Raw genomic sequence first — 16,678 nt, forward strand, 5'->3', positions numbered from 1 at the left:
CTTGTCTCACCACAATGCTGAAGCAGATTCTTAACAAACCAGAGGCAACTTCAGCAGCGTGAAACAAAATGACCTCCAGCCCTCATTTGGATCACTCAGATCAACCTTTCAAAATCTGCATTTGAAATTTCAGAGTGTCTGTTTTGGGGTGTGCCATAACATCTCACCCTGTTTGTCTTATGGAGATGGAAGTGAGGTCCCCTCTGAGCTAGTGGCAGGCTTTAACCAGGAGCCTCCCTCCTGATTGCCCCTCTTGGGACCTTGATAGGTTGTCACAAACCAAACACCAATCACCGCAGTTCATCAAGTGCTTACAGTGTTGTGATTTCAATTGGCAGGAATTACTGGTTTTTATCTCTATCGTTACAACAACCCTGAAAGTGTATGATATATCAAAGTGCATAAATGCATGCTACTGTCATGTATAACCAATTAAAACAAATTAAAATAATAATAATAATAAACTCCCTGAAAATTAGGGTTTGATTTCACCATTCCCCATATGAGAAAATAGAATGTTCAGTGATCCTAAATAATTTTCCCAGCACCACATAATTAATATGTGGAGCTCAAAACACGAGTCCAAAGCTACCTGACCCCAAAATCTATGCTCTTATCCCTTTATCACGCCTACCCTCGATCTTGTAATTTTCAAATATAGCTGTCATTCAATTTAAACAAATCTCAGTTATGCAGAGGATGAGAATTAGACTCTCATCCTGATTATAAAGAATTTATAAACAGGGAGGTGAGATACACCCAGAAAAATAGAAAATAGCAAAAACAGACTTTACCATCTTGGGGGACTCTGCTATTCAGCCAGCATCTGTTGACCAGCTAATATAAGTGGCATTGTCCTCCAAACACACCTACAAGTCCTAACCAGTCAGGTGACCTGTGGTTCCTGGACACCAGACTGTTTCCTGCTTCTAAGTTTTTGTACATTGACTCTTCTGCTTGCAATATCCGTATCACCAGTATCCCCTTTATAAATTCCTATTTCTTTTTCTTTCAAACTTTTATTTTTTTAAAAAATACTGATTAAGTGCCCTTCTCTCTGGCCCTTCCATAATCTATTCTCTACACAGCACCTAGCATGATCTAAAAATGTAATTGAGACCTCTCACAATTGTGCCTAAGACTCTCCAGAAGCCTCCTGTGGTTTCCAATAATAATAGAACAGCACTGAACTCCTCACCTTCCAGATCTCAGCCTTGTGCACCTCTCCAAGGTGCTGCTGTGCTGTTCTCCCTGTCACTGGTCACTCCAACCACACAGGTTTCTTTCTGCTTTGCAAGGATGCCATGCTCTCTCCTCTCACAAGGGCTTGGCAAGCTCTGGTCCTGCTCTCCGAACTGCCAGCTCCTTCTCAGCCATCGGGTCTCCCCTTGGTCCCCTTTAGCAAGCCCCTCTGCAGCTACCTTTTCCAAACAGCCCTCCTCCCCAGCAATTTCTATGTACCATAATAACCATAATACTCTGCATTATGCTCCTTTTAGTCACTACTTTTAAAATGAGTTTATTTTATCTCTATTGCTCTGAGATCTTATGATATTTTGTGAGCCTCACAGACTGCTGGGTCCCCAGTACCTAATACAATACTTGGCATTCTGTAGATCTCCGATTAATAACAGGTTTTCTTGTTTGAATCCTCTTCTGATGTGCATAAAAATATAGATTGAGCATCCCTTATCCAAAATGCTTGCTACCAGATGTGTTGCAGATTTCAACATTTTTTTTTCAGATTTAGTAATATCTGCATAGACTTTCCTGGTTAATCATCCTTCACCTGATCATTCAAAATCAGAAGTGTTCCAAAATTAACAACTTTTTGTGCATCATATCAATGCTCATTTTTTTTGGATCATTTAGGATCAGGGATGCTCCATTGGAAACTCCTGGGTGAATAGGTAGTCATTTTTCTTCATTGAGCTCTTTCTATTTGCCAGGCACCGTTCTAGCATATAAAAGTGAATAACAGATAAGATCCCTGGAGTCAGGACTTTCATGGTTTGGAATAACACAGAAAACATATAGGTTGAATAAATATTGTCATTCCAAGCCTTGATAAATAGTAGGAAAACAAGGTTGGGTTATATATGGAATTTGCAGAATCTTGGTTAAGGGGAGATGAGCTGACATTTAAGCATGTAATGCTGCTTTACTTATATCATTATTTGCTTATTTGTTTTTCTTCTCAACTAAATGAGGGAAGATCTGTGCTTTGTGTGTTGTTGCATTACCAGCATCTAGAACAGTGGCCAGCATGTAGTTGGGGCTTTATAATTATTAAATAAACAATAACTCTGCAGAATGAGAAGGAACCATCAAATGATGATCTAGGAAAAGGTCTTCACACATAGGAAAAAGCATTTCTTTTTTAAAGAAGTATTTCTGTTTGGTCTGAACCATCTTTTTTGTTTCAGAGATAAAACATTAGGCAGTGGGTTGACTGCAGTACACAAGGAAGAGGGGGTTAGGAAGAGCATTTGGAGAATAAATGGTGACCAGAATATGGACTTGCAATAAGGCCTTGGTAAAGAGTTAGGAATTTTCTGAATTTTCTTTCTAAATTTTCTTCAAAATGGACATTAAGTGCTTGATGCATCATTTACTTAAACACCTACTTAATCTGAGGAATAATGAGTTCACAGAAAAGGAGAAAAGAGAAGAAAGTGCCTTCCATGAAAGCTAAAATAATGATAAGCTTCTTGGCAATGTCACTTGACCAAGGAAAGAGAGTTTCCTGAGTCCCTATCTTCACCTGGTAGTAGCACTTGCATGATATACAAGGGAAAATGAAGAGCTCAGATTGTCCCAATTATTGAGCTTTAATATTAGAAGGTCATAATACCAAATATGCAAATCAATGCAAAATAAAGAGATAACAGAGTCTGCATTGATATAAAAGTTATTGGAAGGTGATATCATCACTCATCCATCCTTCTCCACGATTCTGTATACCCATTATCCCACTTACTTAGTTGCTAAATAACTATTCTTTGTGCAGTTACTGTGTGCTAGGTCCTAGAGAAACAGACGAAGAACACAGATGATCCCTTCTTTCATGGATTTTGCTTTCTAACATGTCTTCGAAAACCCTGCCTGGTGGAAAATATTGACTGAGACAGGGAAGTGCTGCTGAAAATCTTTAATAAGGTCCCAATTTCACATCCTGAATAAGCTTTGTAGTATATTGTACTTTAGGGAAAATCAAGAACCTTGATTTGATATACCTCACCTGTGAAATGGGTATATTGAAATTGCCCGCTTCTGGTCATAGGAATAAAACCAGTCTAATAGACACAAAAGGAATGAGCAATGCCAGCAGTCCACCTTACTGAATATACTTATGTACAAAAATAGCCTCCAAGTCTGCAACTTATAACCATCATATTTTTTCCCTCACTTAGGACATTTTCCAATTTGTCATTTGAATGCCACTAAAGAGAAAAGGTAAAACTTGGTTCCAAATCCTTTCATATTTTCTCTCTACCGTGGCTAGTCTCATTCACACAAATCTCTTTGCAGGCAGAAAACAAAATCCTAAGGCAGGCATTCAAGAACAACTGCTTGGAGAATATTCAGGCTCCATCTGTAGAGCGGGTCCCAATGTCTATTAAACTTGCCCTCTTTTGTCATGGGAGAAGAGCCCATGCGAATCCTCAGGCAAGCAGCCTGGGGTGGTTGAGAGGCTGTGTCTGGATCCAGGCTGGCCAGGTCAAGCCCTGGTAGATGGGGAGATCCAGTGGCACCATTCCAGATGACTCCACCTGATTCTCTGAGCTCAGAGGACCCAGGAACTACTGCCTTTGTGGGGTGGCCGTGGTTGGAAGTTTCAAAATGAGACTAGACATAAGTGAAAGACACAAGGCTCTGTCTATGACAAGTGCTCAATAAATAGGAGCTTCAGGTAAATTTTTTAAAAGGAAGAGTTTTGAAAACATAAAAGACTGTTAGTAAATCCACTCCTCTTGCTACTACTATCCTTGTGAAAAGCAAGCCAAATGGTGGCCGTTTTGTGATGTTTGAAGTCCAATTAAAAGGGATAAAAAGATGGGCTGGGGTGAGGCTCAGTGGTGGAGCATTTTCCTGGCATGTATAAGGCCCTGGGTTTGATGCCCAATCCTGTACAAAATAATAATAATAATAATAATAAAAATAAAATAATAATAATAAATAAAGATAAGAAGTTATTGAAGTGGCTTAAACTGAAGTCACCTGAATATTCTGTATCTCATATTCCATAGGATAGAAGCGTCAAAAAAAATTTCTCTTCATTCTTCCCCTGTGCACAGAGCAATTGAGCAACTGGGATTTCCAGGTCACTTGTACTCCCCAAATATCAGTACAAGGAGCCTCCTTTTTTGTTGGTCACTCAGATCAGGTCTGTGCCATCTTAACTACCTGCAGTGTGGCCATTCAGGAAAGAGCAGTATAAAAAACTTGAAAACTGCCATCAGACCCTGGTCGACATGCATGAAGGCACATTGGTTTCTTTGGGTGCTGTTATGAAGAAGAGAACAATCCCAAAAAGCTCCGGGAAGAGTCATTCCTGTCCCAATTTCACATCTTGAATAAGTTTTGTGGTATATTGTACTTTAGGGCAAGTACATGGATTGTGGGCCAAGCACTTCACCCAGATTGCCGCCAGCAATGAGGGAAACAGCAAGTAACCTAGCATTGGCCTAGATTCCTCTCTTTCCCTCACATCTCCCACCCCATGGCTGAACGAGTGGTTGCTGGTTTTCTTCCAAAATAGATTTTGAATCCATCAATTTCTTTTATCTCCTGTCTGCCACCCCATATGTGTCAAGTTACTTAAATGCTCTCTGGTTCACTTTCCTCATCTGTGAAACATCTAATTCTTAGGAATGTTGTAAATGGAATTCTAGATGCGAAACACAATAGAATGTTTTTGTTACTGTGACTGCAATGACTTCCTAGGTTGTCTTCCTGTTTCCACCAGTTTCTTTTCTAAATTTATTACTTATACAGTATCCAGAGTGCTCTTTAAAAAAATAAATGTCAGCTCACGTCACTGTTTGGCTTACAACTACCCAATGGCTTCCCAATGCATTTGGAGCAAACCCCAGTTTCACCCCATCACTCATAAGATTCTCCACCACCACCCATTACCTAGCTTATGGGCTTTACTGTGATCCCATTCTTTATGGTTCTTTATATATATGGAGACCTTGCACCAGCTATTCCCTCTCCTGGAATGTTCTAGATTTTCCTATGACAGGACTGGGTTCCCATCATTCAGGTCTCAAGCCAAATGTCACCACCTCATAGAGGCCTTTCTTGATCATTCTAAATGTCCTTTAGTTACTCCCAACCCACAGTTATTATAATACTCTAAAATTTTTTCTCTATAGCATTTACCACTATTTTAAAAAGCACCGAAAATGCATTTACTTGGTCACAGTACTACTGTTAACTGCTGTGATTATTATTTTACTTGAATGCCTGAGATAAGGCACCAGAACCCCATTTCCAAAGCATCAGTAGCTTCCTTTGTGTCACGAAGTCCTAGATATAGTCACACAACCACCCAGCCCTCGCAAGCTTTTATGTTTCCACTCTGTGTGGGTAGACTTGACAAAAACACAGATACAGAAGTATACTCCAAAAGAAGGAGCCATCCACACAACTCAAAATAGGCTGATACTAGTTTTATAACACATTCCTCAAAAGTAAGACACAAGATTAAAAAGCTCAAGTGAGAAAATGATAGACTTTCTAGAATGTACTTGCAGACCGTGTCTGAGATACTGCACATCTGCGTCTTCCCTACTCCAGAAATCAACAGCTTCTCCTTTCCCGAGTCAGATTTCCTGAGTCAGGACTACCCTCTGCCACTTAATGGGAGAGAAGTCAATTTATAGCTAATGAATAAAATATTAGCCAACTCTGCTAAGTCCTGACAGAGGCCCAGCACTGACTGCTGCCCTGGGACCCACCTGCTTTGTTTACACAAACCGTGACTGCTTATTCATAAGAGGGATGCCAGCCAGCTTGGTTAACAGGAGAGTGATGACAAAGAATAATTTCTAAACAGCCACTTCTGCTGGGAGCTAATGAGATATTAATATTTCACAGACAACAAGGAAAGGGGAAGCTAAGGGTTGAAAAAAATCCAGACTCTTTGAGTCTTCTGTTCACTTCATGCTTTAAACAATTTATCTTACTGATCTTCATAACAGCACTATGAAGGAAATACTATTACCACGTGCCCATTTTACAGATGTGTCGATCAAAGCTCTGAACGGTTGCAGTGAGTCATCTACAGTGCGGATGATGGGTCTGAACTTCTGTTAATATCTGACTTCAGATCTATACTTGTTCCATGATGCAATGCTGCTTCTCAGATTTAATACAAAAGGGGAGGAAGCCCAGAAAGGAAAGATGGTGCTTGTAGAGGCACTGAGTTATTAACCAGATGGTTAAAAGGCGTCTCTGTAAAAATACAGCTAGAGCACAGAGACTCCTCTTTTATGAACAATGGTTGCAAACAACAGGAGTAAACTTGGAGAAGAATACAGGACTTAAATGCTTTAAGGACTCTCATGGAAAGAAGAGGTAAGGCAATGTCTGCTGTGCCACAGATAGATCTTGGAGATGGTGGGGAGTTTGGGGTATGGAGGTCAATATTTTTTTTCTCTAGCTTACTTTGAAGTAAGTCAACCAACAAACAAATAAACAAACAAAACAAATGTGTACAGATACATGTAAAATATTTTGTCTTCTTTGTCTACTGCTATATACAAAGGTACTTGGTATATAGGATATATTCAATAACTATGTGCTGAATGAATAAAATATTCCCCAAGAAAGAAAAAATGCTGAACTTTCCAGGTACAATGTTCTCCATCAGTGGATGTTTGGAGACTAGGGTTCTAAGCCTGGATTGTTATCCTTGGTAGGAAGTTATATAATAGCCAAGCAAGACACTCTCCAGACACCAGACACTGCAATAAATTCTTTACAGTTATTATTTCATTAAACCCTCACCACAATGATGCAAATTAGGTCCTGTAAACATTGCTCTCTTATAGAAGTAGAAACTGAGGTCTGCAGAGGTTAGAGCATGCTCAAGGTTACAGGTATTAAATGTAGTACTTAGATACCCAGGCTTTCATTAATTTTATACTATGTACCCTAGCTACATCAGATTAATGCCAGATCCCTTTACAGTAATGATATTATGTATTCTATTTTAAAATCTATTTTCTAAATTTAATATGGGCATCTCCTGAACACGGGAGATGATCTTCCCAAACAAGCACTAGTTTCCGTGGAAATTGTATCTAAGGCTATTGGGCACCATGGCACTTGTGTATTCAAATTAACATCAACAAGACAAAGTCCAAACTCCTCAGCTTAGCGTTTAACATATAGTTGTTCCTCAGCATCTGGGGAATTGCTTCCAGGACCTCTCATGGATAGAAAATCTGCAGATGCCTGAGTTTCTCATATAAAATGGTTTAGAATTTGCATATAACGTATACAGATCTCCAGGTTTTTTTTTTTTGTTGTTGTTGTTGTTGTTGTTTTTTTTTTTTTTTTGGTACTGAGGATTGAACCCCCAGGGGCTCTCAACTACTGAGGCACATTCCTAGCCCTTTTTAAAATATTTTATTTAGAGACAGGGTCTTGCTGAGTTGCTTAGGGCTTCGCTAAGTTGCTGAGGCCAGTTTTAACTCTCTATCCTCCTGCCTCAACCTCCTGAGCTACTGGGATTATGGTTCCTGGCCAGATCTTTTAAATCATCTGTAGATTACTTATAATATCTAATATAATATAAATGTTATATGAAGAGTTGCTATACTATATTGTTTTATAGAAAATGACAAGAAAATAAATCTTTGTATGTTTAGTACAGACACAACTTTTTTCACACATTTTCTGTCTGAGGTTGGTTGAATCCATGGACTCAGAATCCACAGATAGGGAGGGCCAACTACAGGATTCAACATTATCTCTCGCTCTCTCTCTTTTTTTTTATGTTTCTAAAAGTAGTGAGTTCATTTCAAAGCATCACATTAAATTTGAATCCAGTCCACAAAACCATGTCTTCTTATGTGTTGATTTTACAAAGAATACAGACTTGCAAACAACAGATATTATAAAGTAGTTCAAAGTAAAAGGTATCTTTTAAAGCTGGAGATATAGCTCAGTTGGTAGGGTCCCTGCCTTCCATGAACAAGGTTCTGGGTTCAGTCCCTAGCACCACATATACACAAAAAAGTTATCTCTTATTTTTTCATATTAGAATGCTTTCTATTTATTTTCTCTTATTTATTACTACACCCCTACTTTCAATCATGTTCTAACTCCATCCTGACTGTCCATTGGTCAATCTGTCCATCCCTCAATCCATCCATCCATCCACTCACCCATGAATCAAGAATGTGGTTATTTTCAGGAACAATAGCCTGCCTGGATTCCACTTGCAGTATATTGAAAAGGAACAAATAAGTAAACCTACCTAATTCCTACTCATCATACAGGATTACAGCTTGAATTACTTCCTCTTCCATGAAGCCACCCCTAAGAACTCTGTTCCCTCTTTATCTTGTTTCTAATTATTACTATGGCTCATATCATAATTAATATATGATGAAATCTCATTTCAGATGTGAGTTGTATTATAAAGTCAACATAAAAGGACAGAATGGTCAAAACTACCCTTATAAATCCTTAGGAAAGGTAGCACCATGTTGGAGACTGAGTTTTCTCTCCCAACAGGCACGTTACAGCAAGTTTGTCACTCATGTTGGTGTGGTTTGCTGTTTCTGAGGTTACAGTGCCATTGTCACCATACCTCAGTGCCAAAATGTGGGGAAAATGCATAAACAACACAATCGCAGCACACACATGCTCATACCGAGATGGTCACAGCATCACAGCCACGAGACAACCAAGGCCCACCCAGCCTAGCAGAGGTACACTGTCTCTTTAGCAGTCGCAGCAGGGTTTGTGCTGAGTGAACAGTGCACTCCACTGCCTGAGCCATCAGCACTATTTTGTCCCTTTCACATACATGCAGCTCCATGGTTTGCCTTGTGCTTAGGACACTTAACTCTTTCAAATAGGCAACTCCATTAAGAGCACAAGAACTGAGTCTAGCACTACACAGATGGATCCTTGTTGAATAAGAGGATCTTATCAATCACTTGGTGTACAGGATTCTCCTGACACTTCAATTCCCTTTCTATACTTTCTCTGCTCTAACTCTACTTAACTCTTTCTAGAATTAAGTAGACATAAGACAGGTGACTTCATACCACCTGCCTCTGCCTATGGAGCACCCGTTCCCAAGTCATCATTCATCCTCAATACTCATGTCAGGTGTTTCCTCTTTATTGATGGCTTGACTGGATTCATGCCCCTATTCTTCATGCTATCTAGATCCCTGTCATTTGCCATGTAAACCTTTAGTGCCTTTCCACTCTGACCTTGGACTTGGCCATCTGAGTTGCTTTGAGCAATAGAATGTTAACAAAGGTGACACTGCAAAGGATTTAAAATAGAACATAGTAGAACATAGTCTATTGGGATTGTCTTGGTTGACTGTTGCCACTTCCAGGAGTGCATTCCTGGGGCTGATTTGCTGAGATGGTTGGTGCCAAGTCAAGGTGCCCAGTCATCCCTACCCCAATACAATCCTAGATCAGCTAGCTTCATGCTGACTCCCTAGACATGTGAGCAACCCTAGACAGAATCAGTAAAGCTGCCTGATAGTCCACAGATGACTGAAACATACCAGCAAGTCCAGATCAACTGCACCTCACAGATTCACATTGTATGCTATTGAAGGTTTGCATTTATTAAATCGTATTAATGGAGCAGTAGATAGTTGATACATCTTTACACTTCTCTGACCCTTCCTGACACTCTCAAGTAGTGACCATTCCCTAACAGGTGCAAACTCTTAATCTTATAATCAACTCTATAACAAATGTAATATACTTTATTATAAACATTTGATGAATGAATCAGTAATATGATCATTTTTGAGCTGGTTTCTCCTTCAAAGACTAACCTTGCACACAAGAACATCCTTGTGAGAGAGGCAAGGCTTATAGTTAAAATAATCTGGGCATATCTGGGCTAGAATCATGTCTCAGCAAGTGGCAAATTTCCTGGACCCTCGTGTCTTGAGCTATAAAACCAGGACAGCAGCAGCAACTTTGCCAAGGCTCCAGAGACAACTAAATGACAAAGTCTGTAAAAAGTAGCCAGCTCAATGGGTGTCACTTCAAAGGGCTCATGATTTGGTTGGGTGAATTAATGAACTGACACTTCTACAGGAAAATTCTTCGAAGCAGCATACCAGAAATAGCACACTCTGTACACCATTACCGATTCCTAACATCACAGCTGCCCAGAGCATTCTATAACCTCTAAATGAATTTATGTCTATCAAAGCTCATGTTTCAATTTACTGAACCCATCTGTACAATAAAAAAAGTACTTCAGAGGACCATCTCTGCAACTTGATGTCAGCATAGTAGTTAAATGCAGTTTATTTAATCTTTCTTTTAAAACAAAAGTTGCAGATTGTTGCTTATAAATCTGCTCTTCCTGCAACTCTTCTGAGGACAACAGACACTTGACTTGAGCTCCCTGCCTGCTGTTAGGCAAGCAAAGTAGCCTGGTTGATGGTGTGCACTCCTACACAATTAAGGAGCAGGTACTCACCTATCTGGAGGTGGGCAGTCCTCTTTTATGGTCACTGCAAGAAAAACAGGCAAAGTTAAAAAAAAAAAAAAGGTGTTGGCAGCAGCCTGGTTAAAGTGAACGATGCTCATGGCATGGCTGGATCCCAGAGACTAGGTATATGTTAATTCACCTGTGTTCCCAAACACCCCACTCCCACCATGGTATGGGGGTGGGGTGGGGGTTACCCATCCCTACATGTCACACTCACTCTTGCTTTATGGTGTTTATTTATGGTACAGCCTCTTGCATTAGACTTTGACCTATTTGAGGACTGGAAGCTCTGTGGGATTTATCTCCATCTCTTGCTTCCATCATAGGGCCTGATACTAGCTGCTCAATGAGTGGTCAAAATAACACAGAAGCTTTACTAACTGGGGTGCTGAGCACTATTTCAGTTCTTTCTAGGCATCACCTTATTGTTCTTGCAATAATTCTGAGATTGGAGTTGTAATTATTACCCAATTACCCCCCCACCCCCGCAAAATGGGTTTTACAGATAAGTAAAAATGAGACTTGGTGAGTACTAGAGGGTTAAGGAGATGGGATTTACAAGGCCCCTTTTTATTACAAAGGACTTAATGCTTTGTTCTGTGTTGACAATCATCTTGCCTTTCAGAGAGATGGTTTGAGACCTGAATCACACTTAGCCTTCCTTGATGTGGAAGTGGCCATATTACTAAAGGGTACTTATAAGACCTCTATCTTTCTATATAGCATTTTCTTTTAGGATAAGACTTAAGATGATTTAAGTGTGATCCCTAAGCCAGAAACATCAGCTTTCCTATTAATTGGTCAAAAGGCAAATTCTCAGGCTCCATCCCAGACCAACTGAATCAAACTCAGGGAAATGAGGTCCTGCAACCTGAGTTTTAACAGGTCCTCTAGGTGATTCTGATGCATACTTAAGTTTGAGAACCACCAAATTAAAGAAATTCAACCATGAGGCTGCCCAAAGCAGACAAATGAGCAAAGACTGCATTAGCTCTCTCAAAGTACCATCTGTTGGTGCTGATGGCCACAGTAAAACAAATGTTAGCACAGCACTACATATTGCCCCAAAGTGTATGTTCCCCTTATGTTTCATTAGAGTGAATATAAGCAAAGGCATTTCGAATGTCTACAGATCAGTCTGTGCTGAGGCACGAGGGACATTCCTTTAAGTAGCAGAGCAAGACACAAAATGGCACAGAAAAATGACTTCTAAGGATGGTTCACTTCCTGGACGGGGTGGGAGAGGCTTTAATTAATTAGTGCAGGCAGATCACAGGAGCCCAAGGGGGACCTCTTAAGAACCTCAGGTCAAGTTCACAATTGCTCTAGTTCTCTTCACTTCCTTTTCTTTTTCTGCACCGATTGTGTCGGCAACTCAGGTTTTGCAAGGAATGCAGAGCCTCACTGCCTCCCTGCTCGGTGACTTTTCATTTTTTTTTTCCTCTTGGACAGATTCCCAGTGATCAAATGCAAAGCCCTCAGGGGGAGCGAGCTGGCCCAGGAGAGATAAGGGGCCAATTCCTGCAGATCTGTCACTTCATGGGCAAACTGCCACAGCCTGTACAGGAGAATAAGCAGAGATGTGGAGCCACGTGGAGGAGAAGTAGTGGGCATTGGAGAGGGAGGTGACACTGCGGATACAGGCACCAGAGCCGTGACTTCCAGCTGGCTTTGTGTGAGGCCCCGTGCTATTCCTTACCTTCATTTTGGGTCTTAGCAATAGAAGCTGGCTGCCTCTGGAAAGCCTGGAGGTTCACACTCAGGGGCTTTGGTGGCTTGGCGGGAGGAGGACCCAGGGACTCAATGGAAGGCAGTGGTTTCGTTTTGGGAAACTGGTTTTGCCTGATATCCAGCTGCTTTTCTGAGACAGGAAAACACATAGGTTATTATTGAAATTCCTTGGCTTGTCAGGTGAAACTCAGTCTCGCTTGCCTTCAATCTATTCTCCATGCAGCAGCCAGAGTGTCCCAATCCAAACTCAAACCAGCACAGGTCACCCATCCCGCTGCCCTCAAGACTTCCTCCTTATCACCTGTTCACCCCATTTTCTTCCATTTCACTACCAAATGGCCCCTACTGTGTCTCCAGGTTCTTTCCTCATCACCTGGTGTTATGGTTTAGATGTGAGGTGTCCCCAAAAAGCTCACAAGTGAGACAATGCAAGAAGGTTTGGAGGAGAAATGAATGGGTTATAGCCTTAATCCAGTGAGTTAGTACCTGATAGGGATTAACTGAGTGGTAACTAAAAGCTGGTAAGGTGTGGCTGGAGGAGGTGGGAATTGGGAATGTGGCTATGGGGAATATATTTGTATCTGACAAGTAGGGACCATTTTATCTGCTTTCTGATCACCATATGAGCTGCTTTGCTCTGCCACACTCTTCTGCCATGATGTTCTGCCTCACCTTGAGCCCCAAGGAATGGACCTCTGAAACCATGATCCCTCAAATAAACGTTTCCTCCTTTATAGCTGTTCTGTTCAGATCATTAAGTTACAGCAGCAACAATGCTGACAGAACCACCCATGTTCTCCTACTTCCCCAGCCTTCAGCCCCAGCATCTCTCACTCTCATAACTGGCTTCCCCGTTCTCCAGGTTTGATTTTAAAAGGTTCTCCTGTCTCCAAGACTTTGTTCATGCCACTCCTGTTCTGGGGTGCTATTCCCTCTCTTGCAAACTTTGACTCATTCTTCTACAGTTCTGTTGCCAAATGACAGCTCCCCGAGAAGGCTTTTCTTGATTTTTTTTTCTAGAAATCAAGTCAAAAATCAACCACTCTCTGTTTTGTAACCCTATAGCTCATTATGAATGCCCTTACCTCAGGGTCATGGCTTACCAGAGAGGCTAGTCTAGCTTCTCATTAAACATGGCCTCCTGAGGGCAGGGATTGTGTCATATTGGTCTCCTCACACCAAGCAAGGACAAACCATAGCTACTCACTGAATGGATTCCCCAAACACATGGTGTGAAAATAATATGGCAGGGACTATAAAGAGGAGTAAGAATTGATCTCTCATCACCAGAGCTGATAGCCTAGGACTTGCTTCAAAGCTGACTTTGTAGAACTTGGCATCTTTGAGTTTTATGTCCTGGAATTTTCTCAATTTTAAATATTTGTCCTTAGGTACTCATAAGTCCAATTCCAACAGAAATTCTATTATTTTATATGAAAATTATATCTGCTTCTTGTGAGAATAACACAAATTCTTATATAACCCAAGCGCCTGAGTTTTGGTTTACATAACACGGTAGTTGACTACGTAGGACATCCCACGCACACTAAAGAAGTGCACTCAGTTTTGCCTGTGCCTGTGAGACCTCCCTGAGCTCGGTGAGCTAGGAGGGGACAGAAAACTTTTATCCTGCCCTACGGCAGTCATATTCCCAGAAGCTCAGGGCCAAATTCCTGGTCTCGATTCTTCTTAGTCTTTAATTGTAAGTCTCAGTGTCAGAAATTTGACTCTTTATCCAATTGGAGAGAAGACTTAAGTAAAAGTAAACTATCACTTTCTAACTGATGGAATTTTTATCAGTCATGGTGCTAAGCAATTGAGATAGTTATCTCATTTAATTCTCAATAGTTCTATCCAGTAGGCTCTGTTTTTCTTTGTTATCTCCTATCCATCTTTATTTCTATTTATCCTTCCTCTTTTCCCCACCCCTTCATCAATAACTGTTTATTTACTATATTTCAGGCATTGTTCTGGCGGCTGGGGATAGAACTGAAAACAAGAACAAATGTGGTCCTGTAGGTAGGAATGTTCATTCTACTAAGAAGAAACTAATGACAAACTAGAGAACTCCAGAGATCTCTCCAGCATGTTGACTATGGGGTAGTATGCCAGGGGAAGAAAGGTAGGAGAAAAGTCAGATACAGAGCAAGGACCTGAGAACAGGGCCATGAGGACTGTGTCAGAGAAACCATATGGGGTTGTAAGCAGGAGATTCCTCCATTGATTGATCCATCCATATAATCACTCATTGAATCAATACTTTTTGAAAACTTGCTCATCTGGCCATACTCTTTTGGGGATATGGTGGTAAGACAGTCTTTACCGTCTTGTAATTTACATCTTATCAAGAGAAGCATATAACAATATACCAGGTAAAAATAAATGATATGAAGAACATCAAAGTAATATAAAACAACAAAGGGTAATGGAACTAGTGTAGCTCTTTTAGACAGAGTGACGAAAAAGGACCACTCAGAATAGAGACTTTGATGATGGGAGGGAGCAAGACATCAAAGTCAAGGAGGAGGGACTGACAAGGGCAAAGACGTGGGATGGAATCAGCATGGGATAAGGATTATCAAGGTAACGTGGCACAAGAGGAGAGGGCAAGAGAAGCAGGCAAAGACTAAATTGCATGAATCCCTGTTAATGATTAGAGTTGACTTTGGGCGGAAGAATGATGTGATCTGATCTATGTTTGCAGGGCGACTCTGCCTACTAGGAAGGGAACAAAACTTAAGAATGTAGAAGCAGGGAGACCCGTGAAGCAACTGCAGTGGTCAAGGTAATAGATGATGGTGTGGCAAGAGCAGGTGGCAGAGATATATGGAAGTCCGGGGGTTCTGAACTCACCTCTGTGGTAGAACCAAGCAATGACTGATAGATTCAATGTAAAGAATGAGAGAGAAGAAAGAATAGAGCTTCACTCCTGGGTTTCTAGCCTGAGATGGTTGTGATATTTACCAACAAAGTCTGGTGACAGCTCTGATTTGTAGGAGAGCAGACCAGGCTCTAAGAAATTTGTAGATTGCCTGAGTTCCTGCAGTTGTGTAAGAACCAGGTCTAGGAATCATATCCAGGATGCCCAAACTGCATTGCAATGAATTCCAGGAGACTGAGCACTTGACCCAAATTTGAGACTCTAACAGATAGGCCTACAATCCTCAGGCTACATTGCCCAGACCCACATTTGACCACTCCAAATCAACAGGCTTTAGTTAGAAAAACATAATGGCCCTTCCCTGGTCTACTTCTTACCTGGGGTCTGGCTGTCAAGCTCACACTCGTAAATAGCCTGGCAGGTACTGCCTGCCAGGCCCCTCTCAGGACTGGAGATTTCCTGGCTCTTCCTGCTGCGTGGAGAAAGTAGAGAAGAGGGGTCTTCAGAGATGGTGAGTGATTTTCTTTGGGCCGTCAAGTGCCTCTGAGAAGGAAGGGTCTGGGCTCCTTTGGTTTCCAGCTTTTTCCTGGGCTTCTCTGGGGCAAGCCCCATGCTTTTTTGCCCTTCCAAATGGAAGGCCTTCCCTCCACAATCAGAGAGGGGAAGGGCAGACGAGGTCTCGTTTCTCTGAGAGGAAACCTTCTCCCAGTTCCTGAGCTTGTCTCTGAAGCTGCTGGAGGCCACCACTCTCTCCTTGGGGGTTACCTCGGCCTTTGATCCAGTCACATCCAACAGCACAGAGGCCTTCTGGAAGTTTCCTGTGGAACACACAGTAGACTTTGCTAGAGGTCCTGGGGAACTTGAACTCTTCCGAATTTCACTCCTCTGGGTCACCTTGGTTTTCTGAGGTAGGGACTCACCATTGCAAGAATATGGTAGGGGCTGATTATGGTTGGAAGAGAGGGGTTTCCCCTTGGCCAGGATCGGAATTGGCCGTGTGCATACCACCTCATCTTTTTGAGAGTCACCTGCTGGGAATTTAATAGGTCCTGGAAGAGTTGGAGCATCAAACTTTTGAAATTTGGCTCGAAGTTCCTTGAAGTTTTTCACTCCTTCCTAAAGCATTTAAAAAAAAAAAGAAAAAAAAAAACAAACAAAAAACTTCATTATTTCAGGAGAAAGAAAGCCAGTGTGATTAGCTGACCTCACTATACATGTTCAAGAGTTTTAATGGCAGATGTAATCCAATCGCTTACTTGTTGGCGATCTCAGTCAGTAATGCTACTGGCTATGGGAGATGGAAAGAAATGATTGTCTCCTCTTTGAACCACTTCAGCTATGTTT

At 41.3% G+C, this 16,678-nt stretch overlaps 1 protein-coding gene across 1 annotated transcript in view; it reads right to left on the reverse strand.

The window, feature by feature from the left end:
- Fyb2 (FYN binding protein 2) overlaps positions 1-16,459 on the reverse strand; it is a 66,005-nt gene extending 49,546 nt beyond the window's left edge. The window contains 4 exon segments of the mRNA XM_077791548.1: positions 4,822-4,830; positions 10,711-10,744; positions 12,422-12,583; positions 15,712-16,459. Of these exon segments, the coding sequence (XP_077647674.1) occupies positions 4,822-4,830; positions 10,711-10,744; positions 12,422-12,583; positions 15,712-16,459 (953 nt within the window).
- Between the last annotated feature and the right edge of the window lie 219 nt (positions 16,460-16,678).

This window comes from Urocitellus parryii, chromosome 11 (genome assembly GCF_045843805.1).
Source record: "Urocitellus parryii isolate mUroPar1 chromosome 11, mUroPar1.hap1, whole genome shotgun sequence".
Taxonomy (NCBI): Eukaryota; Metazoa; Chordata; class Mammalia; order Rodentia; family Sciuridae; genus Urocitellus; species Urocitellus parryii.